Here is a 16,153-nt window from a genome sequence, read left to right on the forward strand (position 1 = left end):
GCATGCTATTATCCCCATCATTGTTGTTGTCAATTGCCAAACTCCAGGACACCCTCTCATTGTTGGTGACTCTAGCCCGGGAACCAGTACTCCCCTCGCCACATCATCCACTTGTGTCACCATGTGACTGTGACATCAGCATCATCGATGGGGCAAGACCTTGACATTACCATGGTAGGCTGTGTCTTTCTGGTTTCCATGATGGTTTAAGGTCAGCTGGAAATTGGAGGAATTACCAACTGTGATGGTGGAAAAGGCAGTTCCTTCTGAAAAAGGCATATGCATTCTTTGAATATTACCTCTTTGGAGCTAAGCAGCTTCTAAAAATCCATGCCCACTTTCTATGTGGTCCGGTAATGTGACATTCACAAAAATCTCCTAGGATTTTAAAAATGCAGACTCATTGTCTTTTCAGCCTTAGCAAAGAATTCCCCTCACATATAAGCAACAAAACAAAGGGGGATGGGGTGGGAGGCTTGTACAGTTTACAAATAATTTGCATGAGAGCTTTATTTCTCTTTGCCACCTGAGAAGGGAGGTGAAATGGATTTTCTGAATGTGGAGAAGTGCGAAGTCCTCTTGGCTTGCACAACTAGCTCTGTCCATTGTGCTGAATATTCAATCATCACCCTCAACCAGTTCTTCCTTAATTTAGACCAAAATGAAGGGGTTACAATTAGTCCTCTAGAAGACAGAGATGCGCTGTTGTCTGGGGTTGGGGTTCTGGGTTAGGGTGAAGAGCCCTCTCCCTTTCCTGCCTATGATCTGCTCGACTGCAAATGAGTCACTCTCATGTAGACTTCAAACATTTCACATAAAGATCTGGATTCCTGGGTTCTTACAATATGTCAGGGGATCTGTAAACACCAGACCCAAGTCCCCAAACAGCAGCACCCACTAGCTGGGGCTGAGCAGTAACTTAACAAAATTCATTCTCCCAGCTCACCACAGACCTCACCAGTCCATCTTGTTACCCAAGGCCCTAATATATTTTACTTTGAATCCCTGCCCTCGAAAAGCTCTAATGCCTGAAATTAGAAGATGAATGTGAAGGGTTTTTTTTTTAGTTTCATGAGAAGGGAGCACATGCAGTGGCTTTTGGCTGGCTTCCTGCCCTGGGAGTCAGCACTTGCTAGTGTCTTAGTGTCTTAACATCACTTAGTCCTTGGCCTGCTGTGTCTCTTTCTGCCTCTGTCTTAAGTCCCATCTGTCTTACTCCCTGCTACTCTGTTTCTTGGAAGAAGAAAGGGACATGGAAAGGAACCAGATGTGCCTGGGTTTGAATTCCAGTTCTCCCACTTCCGAAGCAGATATCTGAGTGCCAACTTCTTCATCTTTAAAGTGAGAATAACAACTTAAAAAAATAAGTAGGAATAACTTAAAATTACTTTAGAACTAATAATAATATCCTCACAGAGCTCCTGTGAGGACACTTAAAGATTAAGGACCCTCCATATAAAGCAGGCGGGGAAAGGACCCACTGTAGAAAAGGGTCTTCACCAATGGTAATCTTATCAATAGTCAGCATTTACTTTGTTCCCAGTGACATTCTCAGGACATATGTATGACATAGGGATCATGCTCATCAAACCAATGACAAATACAGAGGCTCCAAGACATCAAGTAACTTTCCCAAGTTTACACAGCTAGTAAATAACCAGATTCAGAACCAGGCATTTGGACTCTGGAGCCTGTTTGCTTAATGATCATGTAATCACATCTCCCAGTAATAGCCAACTCCTTATCTGCATGACTAGAGAATGGGGGCCATTATTGGCTCCAAGGAAGAGGAGCAGGACACTTTGGGCCTTGTCCACAGTTCTTTTCCCTTAACTGATTCACGCTTACCTGCATTTTACCAACTCTTAGCAATGCCTGTCTCCTGATTTTGCCCTATCCCTTCTTCCACTAGCCAAAATATTGCTTTTAAAATATAAATAAGATGATGTAACTCCAGTCCCAAACCTTCCTATGCCTTCCCAGCATTCTAGAAAAAAAAAAAAAAAAACCTCAAGCTCACTTGAGCCCTCAAACATTCACGAATCACCTCCTTCCACTCCCCTTGGTCCAGTCATGCTGGCCTGCTCCTCCCTGTGGCCTTGGTCCCAGCTGGCCCCTCTTCCTGTATAGCCATCCCCAGATCTTTGCATGGCTGGACTGGCATCACCCAGGCCTCTTCTCAAGTCCCTCCTCAGAGACTTTCCCTGATTACCCACCACTGTTTACCCCCAAAATGCCTTCCTCATCCCATCACTCTCCCTCATTTAAATAATCTATCGCTCTTGCGACCTCTTATTTGGGAATCTGGTGGGTTTTTTTTTTTTCCTGTCTTCCTCCTTTCCTGGACTATTAATAAGTCAGCTGGACAGAGACTTTATTTTAGCTCACTGCTATTTCCACGGGCCACCTGACACCCAGTCAGCACAGGTGCTCACCCAATTGTTGCATAAAGGAAGTTTTCAGAAAAGAGTGTGCACTGACCACCCTAAGTCTCTACCTCTCCCAGTCCAAGCTCTTTGCAAGTCCCTCATCAAGGGCCAGCATCTTTTTCCTCACTATCAAATCTAAGTTGGGCTGGAGCTCACTGATGAAATAAGGTGGCAGTGAGTCGTGCTGGCCTCAGAGGTCCTGCACACCTCTGCTATCGTATCACCTTGGAACCCTGCCCCTGCAACGTGTAGAAGTCCAGGCAAGCCTGCTAGACATGGCTGACTTACTTAGTGACAACTCACCCTCATCTCTGTTCTTGCCTCTTCTTCATAGCCCAATGTCATCGTTCATGAGAGCAATTGAGCTATGAAACAAGTTTTAAGCATGAGAGGAAGGAATGAACATGCTCACTTGACCCAGAGGAGGGAATGAAGAAAGATCGAGAGAAGGGATGGCTTATGAATATATTTTGGAATGGGATCAGAATGAAGTCTGGGGACTGATGAGCAGCCAGCCACATGATGAGGCTCCTTGTGTCATTCACCTCCTCACACACCAAGTAGAGTGGGTTTGGGACCTGGTGTGTCAACCTCCTGTGACTGGGACAAAGAGATAGATAAGGGGAAGTAGGCACAGTAGCCAGAGGGGAACTGAGGAAAACTCAGCTGACCTCTGCTGGGTCTTGACAGAGTCACTGTGCCAGGACCCCAAGGAGGTGGAGCAGGAAGGAACCATCACTGTGGCCCAACCTGGAGTCTTCAGCCACTGCGGGTTCCTACAAGGGCTCCCATGGGCACCAACCCAGCTCCTTGTCACTGAAGAGGAAAGAGGATAGGTGAAGCCCAGACCCCAAAACCGTAACACAGCTGTGACCGAAGCCCGACCACTTACTCTTTTGGTGCCTGTTTCCTGAGCTGTATAACGGGAATGACAACATTGCTTGCCTCTTTTGCTGTAGTGATTGAGTTGGTGGGGTTGGGCACTTGAGAGATCTGGTTCATAGTAGGAACCACTTTGTGTTATTAGAGCCCTGTCCTCAGACCCCCCGCCCCCACCACTTCCACCTCATGTCCCTCCTAGACCCTTCTTGAGATCCTGAAAGCTGGTTTTCTCTGCCAGACATTGGGCAGTGACACAGACCTTCCAGTGTGAATCCTGCAAGGACAGGCACTAGAGGATGCTTACACTGAGCCCAACAGTGCCAAACGTTTTGTATTCGCTCTTTCACTTCATTTCTAACAATGGGCCCGGTCCTGTAGGTGCCTTATTTATTGTCTCATAAGGTGGCACTCAGGCCAGGGGCTGGCCCACTTCTTGAGAGTGCTTGGCTCTCAAACTTCCCTTAGCAGCTTGGGCACTTTCTCACTTTATGGGTCACAGAAAGTGGCGCCAGCCTCTGGCTGCAGATGCTGGACAGTCCAGATAGCTGCTTTCCCAGACTCCCTTGCAGCTAGGGTATGGCCCATGGCCTGCATTTCCATGGAGAGAAAGAAAGAGGGCTCAGACCCCAGGACACTGTACTGGACTGAGGACAAGTGAAATAGCACCCTGAAAAGGTCTGCACTCAACAGTGAGCAATCCCTAGCCCCTTCGCCCAACTGTCCAAGGGTCCTAGACTGATAGCCATCAGGCAGGTACCCCACATCTAGCAGGAGAGTGGATTTCTCTTGGTAAAATGGGCCACCCAAAAGACCTACTCAGTGATATTTGGGGGCCCCCTATGAAATGGAGTGATCTATCCCAACTAATACTTAGCAACAACAGGAACTGGTGCTCTAGGGCTAAGCCCAGATTCCCACTGTGTGGGTCCCAGAGAACCCCGCCCAGACACTCAGCTCCAGGAGGGTAACTTGTAGGACAGAACCCAGGGCTCTGGTCTGCACACCTCATCAGTGACTTTATTACTCTGCAGATGCTGAATTGTCAGCTCCCACAGGCTTCCCAGAGAGGGTTATTTCTGTCCATCTCATGCTTTCCTGCATCACAGAGGGCAGCGGGACCAAAAAATCCACTGCCAGCCTCCTCTCCTGTGCCCCACTCTGTCCTGAGGAGGTCTCTTAGGAGCAAGGCCCAGCCCCTACCTTCAGCCTCCTATCAAAAGGCCGGCCTGCTGCTCCTGACCGCCTTGCTCCTCTCTCCAGGGTAAGGGAGTGGATTGTGAGGGAAGGAAGCAGGAGGGTACGAGGAGGTACCTTCCACGAGATGGGAGAGGCTCAGGGATCAGTAAGGAAGAACGGAAGTGAGAGCTTAACAGGAAAGTGAGGTCTGGGGCAGAGCTGAGAACAGAGAACGTTAGGACAACGGACAGTGTAAACACGGTGGGGGCGAGGGCGGGGGGCAGGGTGGAGAGGGAAGGCGAGAAGAGCGGGTGCTGGAGAGACCCGGCAGCACAGCGGGAACCAAGGGTGGCTGGGCGGCTATCCCAGAGGCCAGGGCGGGAAGGGTCCCCCGCCCTCAGGGCCCGGCGCACCCGGCCTGCCCGCACCACCCACCGCCCGACCGTGGATGCGCTGGTGGCGCAGCACATGCTCGCGGCGCCCGAAGCCCTTGCCGCACTCCCAACAGGCAAAGGGCCGCGCGCCCGAGTGCGTCTTGCGGTGGCGCACCAGGTGCTCGCGCCAGTAGAAGGTCTTGCCGCACTCGCAGCAGGCGTGTGGCTTCTCACGAGCAGGCAGCGGGCGCAAGGCCGGTCCGGGGCTGCCGGGGTGTGTGCCGCGGTGGCGCCGCAGGTGCTCCTTGCGTCGGAAGGCCTTTCCACACTCGGGGCAGGCATGTGGCTTCTCGGCTGAGTGACTCTGTCGGTGGCGCAGCAGGTGCGCTGGCTTCAGGGCAACCATGCCGCACTCGGGGCAGGACGTGGCGCCTGAGGCAGCCAGAAAGGCAGGCAGGACGGGCGTGGGTGGCGCCGGTGGGGGGCTGCCCGGTTCCTGCTTGTAGGGACGGGCGGCCTGGGCGTCCCCTGTTGCTAGCTCCTCAGCCCCCAGAGCTGCGTCTCCTGCTGGGCAAAGGCGCAGTTAGGGCAGCCGCTCTGCACCAATGGGGGTGAGTATAACCTGGCAGGGGTGGGCCAGGGATGACACTGGCGTCTAGGGCAGGAGGGGCGGCCCTAGGGCTGGCTGGGAGAATTGAACAACCGGAGACATTGAGGGGAGCTTCTGCTTCACTCCTGTGGTCCGCAGCACAGTGCCTGGTGCAGAGTAAGTGCCCACCAAACATGTATGGATGGGTGGGTGGGTGTGAGGGGGATAGGTGAAGGGATGGGGAAAGTGCTGTAGTACACAGGTGAAGAGGGGGTGGAAAGGTGGACTGACGGGTTGAAGAGGAAATAGTAGAGAAGTCGTAGTGTGCGAGGGGATGGATGGATGGTGCATGATGGATGGCTGGGTGGGTAAATGAGTAAATGGACGGATGGGTTGGTGGATGGCTGGCTGGTTGGTGGAGAGGGGGTAGTGAGGAGACAGGTGAAGGGATGTGTAGGAAGGTAGACTGATGGATGAATGGTGGGTGGGTGGACTGCACAAGGTGCAAGGGAGCAGGTAGGTATGTGTGAGTAGGTACCCAAGTAACAAACAGTGGGTGGTAAGTAACATGGATGGATGAACCACATATTTCCTTTCTCCCTGTTTTCTAACTGCCCTGTAGAACTGCAGGGAGATACGCAACGTGCTTCATTTTACACTGGGACAGGCATGACAAAAACAGTTCGTTAACGTCCGCTCTCTCCCTGTGTATTCGGCATAGGCTGGGCTGTCCATGTGGAACGCCTCAATTCCACCTCACAAATCCAGTGAGGGCAGGCCTGTTACCCCAACACAGAGAAGGCACTGAGCTCAGAGGCCTTGTCCAGTGACCTGTGCAGTCTGGCTGGCTCCCCTGCCCTGCCCTTCTGCAGAAAGTACCTTGATACTCGCCCCGCTTCTCCAAGGCACAAAGGTGTTCCTGCACCTTTACAGGTCCTTCCACCTTTGCTCTTCCGGTGGTGTTCACTGGAATGGGACCTGCTTCCAGTAAAACCACGCGTTCCCAAGCATTACTCCAGGCCCCTACCCTACCCTACCCTACCCTACCCGCATCCCCAATCCTCCCCAGATCCCTGTCTTGCCCCTGTCCCTTATCTCCTGTTCTCTCCAGATCCCTGTGCTGCTCATGTCTGCTGTCCTCCCTATGTCCCCCATCCTCCCTAGGTCCATCTTGCCCACGTCCCTCATCTCCCATACTCTCCAGGTCCCCATGCTGCCCATGTCCCCCATCCTCCCAAGGTCCCAACTATCCTCCCAACATCCCCTGTCCTCTTCGCATCTCCCATTCTCCCCAGACCCGTGTCCTCCCAACATTCCCCATCCTTCCCAGGTCCTTGTCTTCCCTGCATCCCTCATCCTCCCTGGGTACCTGTCCTCCCTGAGTCCTCCATCGTCCCTAGGTCCCTATCACCTCCATTTTCTCTGGGTCCCTTCCCTCCCTGTAGCCTCCATCCTGCTGCCTCCATGTGTCACCTTGTGATGACCCTCAAGCTTCTCTGCTGTGCACACCATGGCCCTGGCTGGCACAAGATCCCACCAGGAACCATGTACATGGACATGAGCACTGAGTCCACATCAACTGCAGAATCACCAATCTAACCCTGGTGGGCATCCTAGAGGTCAGTCTTCCAGTCTGTTCACTGCTGATGAGGTTTACCCTGACCTCCCTTCCTCGCCATAATGTGTGTGGTCCAGATACAGCTGCTCCAGCCCCAGCTTTAGGGCAGGTATGTGTCCCAAGCCATCGATTGGAGCAGGGTGCTGCACCCATTGCCACAGCATCTGGACCAGGAAAGCATGACTGAATTGGAACCAAGGACCCAGGATTCTGGCGTTTTGTCCAGCTGAGAGTGTGGACAAAGACTGCCTGGTACAGTCCTGGCTTTGCCAGCACCTGATCTCAGGTGAGTTATTTTACTTCCCTGGGCGACTCCTGCATCTACAGAGTTCGGTTAACTGCCCAACTCCAAGGGCAGAGCCATGTCTGGCACGTGAGTCCCCTGTGCTGCTGTGCAGATTGGCGTGACCCCCATCTGCTGTGCCCTCCAGGGTGGGGGGGCTCTGATTCAGTTCCAGCATGGGGTCTGGCACACGCCAGGGACACCAGGGACACTTCATGAACAAAAGAGAAAGGAGCGGGTCTTTCTTGGGCTGGGAGACAAGGGGCCCTTGGCACTGGGAGAGCCAGCAGTGTGGGAAAGCAGTCAGCTTCTCACCTAATGGAACCATCCCTCCATCTTCTTTTCCAAGGCCGACGCCAGAGCCTTCTGTTGTGTCTCGAGGGGCCCTCATTGCTGGTCCCTGAAACAAGAGACACCACATCCACAACTGAGAAACCTGAGTGATGGCCTCAATTCTTCTCCCTCCCTCCTCTACCTTTAACTGGTCACCAAGTCCCACCACCTGCTCTGGGATGCTCAGCCACCCCATGATGAGGCTCACAAGGGAGCCACCTCAGGACCACCAGCCCTGGGCCAACTTCCAGATGACAGAAGCAGCTTCCTCAGAGACCCTAACCCATAGCAAACTCCTAACCCATAGAACCCATGTGACATGATAAATGTAGATTTTTTAAACCATTAAGTTCTGGGGTGATCTATTACTCAAAAGCAGATAACTGATACACCCGCTTTCAATCTTGCTTTAGCTTCTAACTGCCTTTGCAAACTCCTCGACGAAATGCAGAAAAACAAACAAGGTACTTTTAACGGGAGAAACGAAGCAAGCTTAGGATGTGGCTTTCCCCAGCTCAAATGGCAGAGAGTCCTGAGTGAGACAGCAACAACCAGAAAGGTTAAAGAAAAGGTTCAAGTGACTATGCTCAGTTCTCGTCTACTCTTGTCGCTGCTCCTCAAGCCCTCAGTCCCAAGGACAAAACCGGAATTCTGGTGCTGACGGAGGACGGCTGACTCATGAGTTACTACATCCAGCCCCCTGCTACACATTTTACTTGTTTCAAATGCTTTCACACTAAAGCAATTGTTAGGGTGAAAATTCATGATGCCTAAAATTCTATTAGCTGGTAAGAGGGTCCAACAAGAAGCTGCAGAGCATTTTGTAAAAGCACGTGGTTTAGGACGTATCAGCAAATGCCCACTGTCTGGGCAGTGGCAGGATAATCTGGGGCCACCTTTCCATCCCAGGGGGACTATAAGTCGATTCCTGACCATTTGTTCACCCCAGGCTGTGAGGGGCCGCAGGTGCTGTTCTTTTACTTGCTTTTGCAGTGAGTGGCCCACGAGGGCCACAGGCCCTGGGCCCTGCCATCCTGTCTGGCCCCACCTCTGGCTGGTCCCTGCCTAGAATCCTAAGTACTAGATCCGAATATAGTAATATTTGGTATATCCAGCTTATGTGCCTGGACCAACCTATCCCATATCCTTTACCATCCATCCGGGAGGTTGCTGAGCTCGTCTCTGCCACACACACATGTTTATAATCCTGTGTGATACAGGAACATCCCCTACCTGATGCCTGTCACACTGCAGTTTTTAACATCTTCATAGAGGCGCACAGATGTGCAAATGAACACACGCACTTAAATTCATCCAGTGAATTTCGAGACGTACATGCTCAAAACACCGCTACCATCAAGATGGTAAATACACCTACTGCCCAGAAAAATCCTGTGCACACAAGACCTCCCCCACTCCCTTCCAACATGCGACCACCAATGTGCTTTGTCACTCCAGAGGTTTCCATTTTCTAGAACTTTACACAACTAGAACCACACAGTAAACAGGTTTTTTTTTTTTTTTTCAGTCCAGTTTCTTTCAATGTAATTATTTTGAGATTAGGATACTGGCCTACAGTTTTCTTTCCTTGTTAGGTCTTTAGTTTTGTTCTCAGGGTAATGCTGAACCCAGAGGGAGCCAGAAATGGTCCTTCATCTCCCATTTGGAGAAAAGTCTATATGGAGTTGGTGTCATTTCTCCCTGAAATGTCAAGACTGCCAATGGAGCCGCCTGGACCAGTGCACCACATTTTACAGATGGCAGGCTCCAGGGGGAAAGGGGCCGTCCTCCCTTGCTTTTGTGGTATCCCTGGTGCTAATCTTTTTTTAAATGGCTTTATTGCAATATGAGGCATAAACCACAAAATTCACCCACTTAAAGTGCAATTCAGTGGTTTTTAGTATATTCAGAGTTGTGCAAGCATCACCACCATCAGTTTTAGAATATTTTCATCACCCACCAAATAAATCTTGAACCCATCAGCAGTCACTCCTCCTCCTCTCCCCCTGGCCAATGAGAACCACGAATCTATTTCCTGTCTCTGCGGATTCTGGATGTTTCGTCTAAATGGGATCATGCAGTATGTATGTGGTCTTTTTGACTGGTTCCTTTCACATATTGTTTTCAGTGGTCATCCACATTGTAGCATGTGTCTGCATGTCATTCCTTTTCATGGCTGAGTAATAGCCCATGTGTAAGCATTCCACATTTGGGTTATCTGCTCCCTAACTGGTGCACGTGTGGGTGTTTCCACGATTTGACTATTACGAGTAACACTGCCGTCATTTACACCTTCCTGGGTATAAGCATAAGACAAACGAATGCTATTTTCTGCTGGGTGGCCACCCAGGAGTGGACTACTGGCTAACAGGGTGGGTAAGTCCTCACTGAACATTGTCGGTAGCTTCTGCAACTTCAAGCGAAATGACGTGATGAAGCCCATTTCACCGGAGGCTGCTTGACATATGTGGTAGTTAAACTCCTTCACAGCTCATCAATGCTGAATGAAATGGCGACTCCAGGACCTGCTATAGCTGTTTAACCTTTTGGTGGAACTGTCAGGCTGTTTGCCACCATGAGCGCCTGGTTTTACATCCCAGTTCCTGGTACCTCTTGTACTAAACACTGAGTGAGTGGATACCTATCTTTGCCCTCAGAGAGAGGGTCAAACGCAGAGGCATGGGGCAGGGTTCAGCATGAGGCTGGCCAGGTCCCTGGATGCCTCCAGCCACAGACCTGCTTGTAGGACCCTGAGCAAGTTACCTCCTAACTGTCAGTTCAGAGGGGGCTGGGCAGCACACAGTCTCACCCAAGTCCCCACTGAGACACAGCATGGTCAAGTGCACAACATGGTCAGCACACCTGGGGGTGAAGGCCAGGAAGCCACACTACCAGCAGGCTCTCCTCATGACCCAGGGCACATCTGAGCCTGAGAATCTACACTCCTCTGCATGACCCCATGGATGCCCTGGGGAATCTCTGGTTTGGGGTCACAGACACATGATGCTAAGGCGTGCAGAGGCTGAGTGCCACCCACAGGAAGATGCCCAGAACAGAGCAGCCATAGCTGCTCAGGGACTAGAAGTAGGGATCTAGGGACACAGTACATTGGCTCCATTCCTCTCACTACCCCTAACGAGATTTGTGACCTTGGCCAAGCTGCTAGACCTATCTGAACCTTGTGTCTTCATCTGTGAAAAAGAGAGGACCACAATGCCCAGTAACAACCCCTCAGGGCTGTGTGGACTCGGACAGGCTGTGCTCATGATGGGACTTACCCAGGGTCTTTCAGCCATGCTGCATAAGCTTGCCCTCCAGACCTGAGACCGACGTCAGCCATGTGATAGTCAGCCATGCGTATGGAGCTGACCCGCAAGGAAACCCTGGACACTGGGTTCAGGAAGGCTCCCTGGCAAGCCATACTTGGTGCCCCTCACTCAACCCCTGAGAGAAGACTGGAAACTCTGTGTGTGGAACTCCCTGGTCCCTGACCCTGTGCCTCCTCCTTGAGCAGATCGAGTCTGTATCCTTCCGCTGTGATAAACCATAACTATGAACACAACAGCTGTCCCTGAGTTCAGAGTCCTTCTATTGAACTGTCAAACTAAGGGTGCTCTTGGGGACCCCCAAGGGAGTGTCAGGAGAGAGGGTATCTTGGAGGCTGTTCCATCTAACTGATGGTCTGATGCTCCCACTTGCCCTCTAGCATCCCTACGCCCAACACACCCTGGCTTCCAGGGTGCATGGAACTTTGCTGTTTATTTGCTTCTGTGTGGAGTATTGCTCCCACAAGCTGAGGACTGCGGGCTGCAAGGGGCAGGCCTGTCTCCAACTGTGACCATGGGAAGGTGGTGGAGGATGTGGTGCTAACTGCCCTCTACCCCTACTCACACATGCATGCTCACCCAGAGCTCCTCCAGCAGGGCCACTGCCTCCTCCCCACTCTGCGGCCGCCGGCTGCACACCCAGGCCTGGACGTCGGCTGGGAAGGCACTCAGAAACTGCTCCAGCACCAGCAGCTCCAGCATCTGTTCCTTGGTGTGTACCTCGGGCCGTAGCCAATCTCGGCACAGTGCACGCAGTAGGCCCAGTGCCTCACGGGGGCCCGACGCATCACCCAGGTGGAAATGGCGGAAGCGGTGCCATGGTGAGTCCAGGGCCTGGCCCTCCTGCTTCACAGACAGGGCGGACGAGGCCTCCATGAGGGCCTGCGAGCCCGGGGGACAGCAGTACCTGCAGGGAGGAAAGTTCCGCATATAAGAGCCAGCCTAGTCATTCCAAAATCCACCGCCTTCCGTGTGAGATGACACGAGAGCAGGGACCCCACCTAGGAGTGTGTGACCTGGAGCAAGTAAAGTCACCATTCTGTGCCTTGGTTTCCTCCCAAGAGACGAAGTGCTCACCTGCCTCATGTGGCCAAGAGAGAGTTGCCTCAGAAGGCTCCTGAGAAGGGCTGCACTCAGTACCCAGCAAATGGCAGGTGCTGGAAGAAGAGGGGCTGACTCCCTCCTGGCTCAGCCCCTCCCAGGAGTGACTTGGGCACCACAGGACCTCAGCCTCCTCCCTCAACCTCTCTGTGAGAGTTAAACAGGAAAACACACACAAGACTTGGCACAGAGCCTGGCATTCAGCAAGTGCTTAGGACAGTATAAGTTATCGCCAGCACCACCATTCTCATGATTGTTTTGCCCGATGACGCTCCAAACCCTGTGTCCCCCATACAGACATCTTAGGATGGCAGCTCAAAAGCCACCTCTAGTATCTTCCTTACTAACTGCTGCAGACTGAACTGTGTCCCCGAAATTAGCATGCGAAAGCTCTAACCCCTGACTATATTTGGAGATGTGAGTTTTTAGGGGATAATTAAATGATGGGGGATGTTGGTCAAAAGGTATAAACTTCCAGTTATGTGACAGGGATGTAATGAACAGCATGGTGATGGTAGTTAATAATATTGTGTTGTATACCCAAAAGTTGCTGAGAGAGTAAATCTTAAAAGTTCTCATCGAAAGAAAAAAATTTCAACTATGTGACACAATGTCAATTATTGACTTATTGTGATTATTTTACTATATATCTACGTCAGCTCGTTATGTTGTATAATCTAAAAACAATATTATATGCCAATTATATCTCAGTAAAACTGGGGTGGAAAGATTAAAATTGTAAGGGTGGGGTCCTAATCTAATAGGATTAGTGTCCTCATAAGAAGAAATGTCCCCAGGATTTCTCTGCCAGGTGGGGACACAACAAGAAGGCTCCACCTGTAAGCCAGGAGGAGGGTCCTTACAAGACTCCAAATCTGCCTGCACTTGATCTTGGACTCCTGGCCTCCAGAACCATGAGAAGTAAATGTCTGTTGTTGAAACTGCCCCTAAATCTGTGGCATTTTGTTATGGCGGTCCGAGCAGATGGTGACACTAACAGACCTCAATCGTGTCTGGGTACTGGGAAAACTGGCAGACCTTGAGAGCTCCCCGATACCCACTGTCCCCTTTCCTTTTGTGTAATCACCCCACCCTACCCTGGAAGAAGCCGTGAGCCCTCCACTTCCTCTTCCGCCTTCCCAAAGGAAAGAACACAGATGTGGCAGTGACTTCGGTATGAGGATGACACAGAGCCTAGTGCAGTGGTTCTCACCAAAGGTAATGTGTCTCTGTCTCTGTCTCTGTCTCTCTCTCTCTCTCTCTCTCTCACACACACACACACACACACACACACACATCCCACTGGCACATGAAAATCTGGAAACATCCGAAGACACTTTTGAATGTTTGGGGAGTTGGAGGCCGAGACTCCTACAGGAACAGGACAACCCCCACCTCCCCACACAGAGCATGATCCAGCCCCAAAGGTCAATAGTGCATGGCTGAAAAACCCTGGCCTTGAAGTGTGGTCCTTGAATGGTCTGGGGACTCCCTGGGTGCCGAGACCCTTCTGGCGGACATTGCGAGGTAGGAACTGTTGTCCTAACTCTAAGACATCACACATGTCTTTCCTTCTTATTCTCTCCTGAGTGTCCGGTGGGGTCTTCAGAGGCTGATAGCCACAGGAGCAGACATGAAGACCTAGCTGTCTTCTTTTAAGTTGGATACTGGAGAGATTTTCAAAAAGACACCACATTTCCAACTCTCCATTTTGGAAAACACTGTTGTTTTTAATTTTTAAAATGTATTTGTTACATGAAAAGTTGATTACTGCTTTTTCTAAATACATTAATACATAGAAAATTTCTCAATCTTGGTTTCTTATACAATATCCACCAAAAGCTCTAACTCCCATAAACAAAAGTGCTTTGGGGCCTTCAATAATTTTTAGGACTATAAAAGGGTCCTGAGTCTGAATCTTTTGAGAATCCCTAGCCTGGGACTGGGGTCAGCAAGCAGCTGCCTGTGGGCCAAATCTGGCCTGCAGCCAGTTTTAAAAACAACACATGTCAAATTAATTAAATGATTAAGAGATGGGCTCTGGTCCTGGGCTACCTGGTTCCAACTTTCAGCTTTCCCACTGATCTGCTGTGTGACTCTGGGCATCTGCCTTGCCCCCTCTGACCTTAATTTCTCCACTTTTAATACAGGACTAATAATGGCTCATTCCCCACAAAGGGTTTTAGAAGTGGGCCAGCACTGAGTAAGTGCTCTGTAAAGACCTGTCTATGCCAGGTTTCCTAACCTCAGCACTGGCGGTATTTGGGCTGGATGATCTGTGCTGCGATAGCCAGCCTGTGACACAGAAAACACTGACCAGCATCCCTGGCCTCTTTCCATCAGATATCAGTAATATCTCTCCACTTCTGACTACCAGAAATGTCTCCAGATATTGCCACGTGTCCCTTGGGGGCAAGGTCTCCTCTGGTGGAGAGCCACTGGTCCATGGGATAAATATTTACTCAGCACAAGGGCTCTGGAGCAAATCCTGGCTCTGCCACCTACCAGCTATTTGTCCTTGGACAAGGTACACCGCCACCTTTGACACACCAAATCTCCATTCCTGGGCAGTAAAATCATTCTAACCCAAGAGTCGCAGCAAGAATTCAAGATACAGGGAAACAAAGGTGCTGAGAACAGCACCTGGGCTAAGCAACCCCCCAACCAGAGTTGGTCACTTAAATTGCTGTTACTTTGTGAGGTGCAGGAGGTGCCGCTCTAACAAAACAAGCACGTGCATTTCAAAGTTAGCTATAAATTAGAATAGGCGCTAAAAGGCGGAGATTCAAGGCTGATTAGAGTTAACGTGGGGAAGGGACTGCCTCAGATGACAAAAGCAAACAGCCTGCAAGCACTGGACCCCCATTAACGAACTTAACCCCTTGCAACAAGCTAACCGGGCAGGATGAACTTAACCCCTTGTATCTAGCTAAAGGGGCGGGTGCTCTTCGAGAAAGAAAGAAAACCAGGCAAGTCATCTCACCCTCAGGAACCCACAACTTATAAAGGTGAAACTGCACTGGTGGAAATGGCGCACAAACGAACCACCTGCGCTCGTCTCTGTCGAAAAGAACCCCACAACCCATTCCCCCAAACCTTTCCAATGAGGTCGGTCCCGGAGCCCTCAGTCTCGCCGAGCCCCACCCCGTTGCTGGAATCCTCCCCTCCCCCACTCACCCCGTTTCCAACTCTCCTGTGCTCTTCACACCGGGGACAAACACCCCCGTCTAATTCCCAGCCCTCCCTCATCACAGCCCTCTCCCGTTCGCTCTCCCATTCCCCTTCCCTACCTTCCTCTTCACTCAGCCCGTTTTCATCCCCAACTCCCTGCCTCTAGCCCCCACGGAAAGTCGTCCAACCGACCCCCACGCCACCCTCCTTTCCCCTCACTCACCTCACTCTACCAGGCGAGGCCCCCCGAGCCCCCTTCACCTTTTTGCACTTGCGCACAAAGCTCACTGGGACTCCATGCCCCAGCAGGCTTTGCGCCAAACTCCTCTGTCCTCCTCCCACCTCAACACTGTCCGAGACCAAGGCGTCCGTTCAGTCCGACAAACCATCCGCCCCCGTCCCCGCCGGCCTCACCGAGAACTACATTTCCCAGGAAGCTTCGCGGCAACGGCAGCTTCCCATTGGCTCTCGCTCTGAAGACCCGTGCTCGTCCCCGAACGGCTCCTCTAGTGCCAGAAACCAAGACGCATCGAGCGCTGCCAGCGGCTCATTGGCCATTGCAAACATGGCCTCTTTTAGGGCGCCAGGCTTTGGACTACATTTCTCAGAATGCATAGCGAGATTCGAGCATGCGCAGAGGAGAAGCCGGGGAGCCGGAGGCGGGGCCAACACAGAGAAGGCGGGGCCAGGGCAGTGTTGTCCTGGAGACCGGAGTAGGCCGGGCGTTCGGGAAATGGGGCCCCTAGACCCGGGAACGAGCAGGCGCAGAGGAGGAGCCAGGGCCAAAGTTCCGCGCCAATCAGCGCCTGCAGTGACGTCTCCTTGACAACGAGTCGTCTCGCTCCGATCGAGACCGACTAACTAACGAGGC

General features: G+C 51.6%; 1 protein-coding gene across 4 annotated transcripts; it reads right to left on the reverse strand.

Annotated features, from left to right (window-relative positions):
• Positions 1-1,508: 1,508 nt before the first annotated feature.
• On the reverse strand, positions 1,509-15,829 carry ZNF444 (zinc finger protein 444). Of its 4 annotated transcripts, none has more exons than XM_016154212.2 (4): positions 15,697-15,829; positions 11,590-11,917; positions 7,667-7,751; positions 1,509-5,428 (listed from the first exon to the last, which is right to left on the reverse strand). In XM_016154212.2, the coding sequence occupies exons 2-4, from the start codon at positions 11,884-11,886 to the stop codon at positions 4,848-4,850; spliced, it is 963 nt and encodes a 320-aa protein (XP_016009698.2). In that variant the 5' UTR covers positions 11,887-11,917; positions 15,697-15,829; the 3' UTR covers positions 1,509-4,847. The 4 variants fall into 4 exon arrangements, with proteins under 4 accessions (XP_016009698.2, XP_016009701.2, XP_016009696.2 ...); XM_016154215.2 differs by lacking the exon at positions 15,697-15,829 and adding an exon at positions 15,506-15,683 and having other exon boundaries at positions 1,509-5,425; XM_016154210.2 differs by lacking the exon at positions 15,697-15,829 and adding an exon at positions 15,506-15,683.
• Between the last annotated feature and the right edge of the window lie 324 nt (positions 15,830-16,153).

This window comes from Rousettus aegyptiacus, unplaced genomic scaffold, assembly GCF_014176215.1.
Source record: "Rousettus aegyptiacus isolate mRouAeg1 unplaced genomic scaffold, mRouAeg1.p scaffold_m13_p_14, whole genome shotgun sequence".
In the NCBI taxonomy this organism is placed as follows: Eukaryota; Metazoa; Chordata; class Mammalia; order Chiroptera; family Pteropodidae; genus Rousettus; species Rousettus aegyptiacus.

Bases quoted from the DNA above. Each gene is read 5' to 3' on its own strand.
- ZNF444 (XM_016154212.2), bottom strand. From the start codon at position 11,886: ATGGAGGCCTCGTCCGCCCTGTCTGTGAAGCAGGAGGGCCAGGCCCTG. The intron at 7,752-11,589 runs GTGAGCATGCAT...CTCTTGTTTCAG, and splicing joins CCCTGCTGGAGGAGCTCTGG to GGACCAGCAATGAGGGCCCC. The intron at 5,429-7,666 runs GTGAGAAGCTGA...GCCTTTGCCCAG, and splicing joins TGGAGGGATGGTTCCATTAG to CAGGAGACGCAGCTCTGGGG.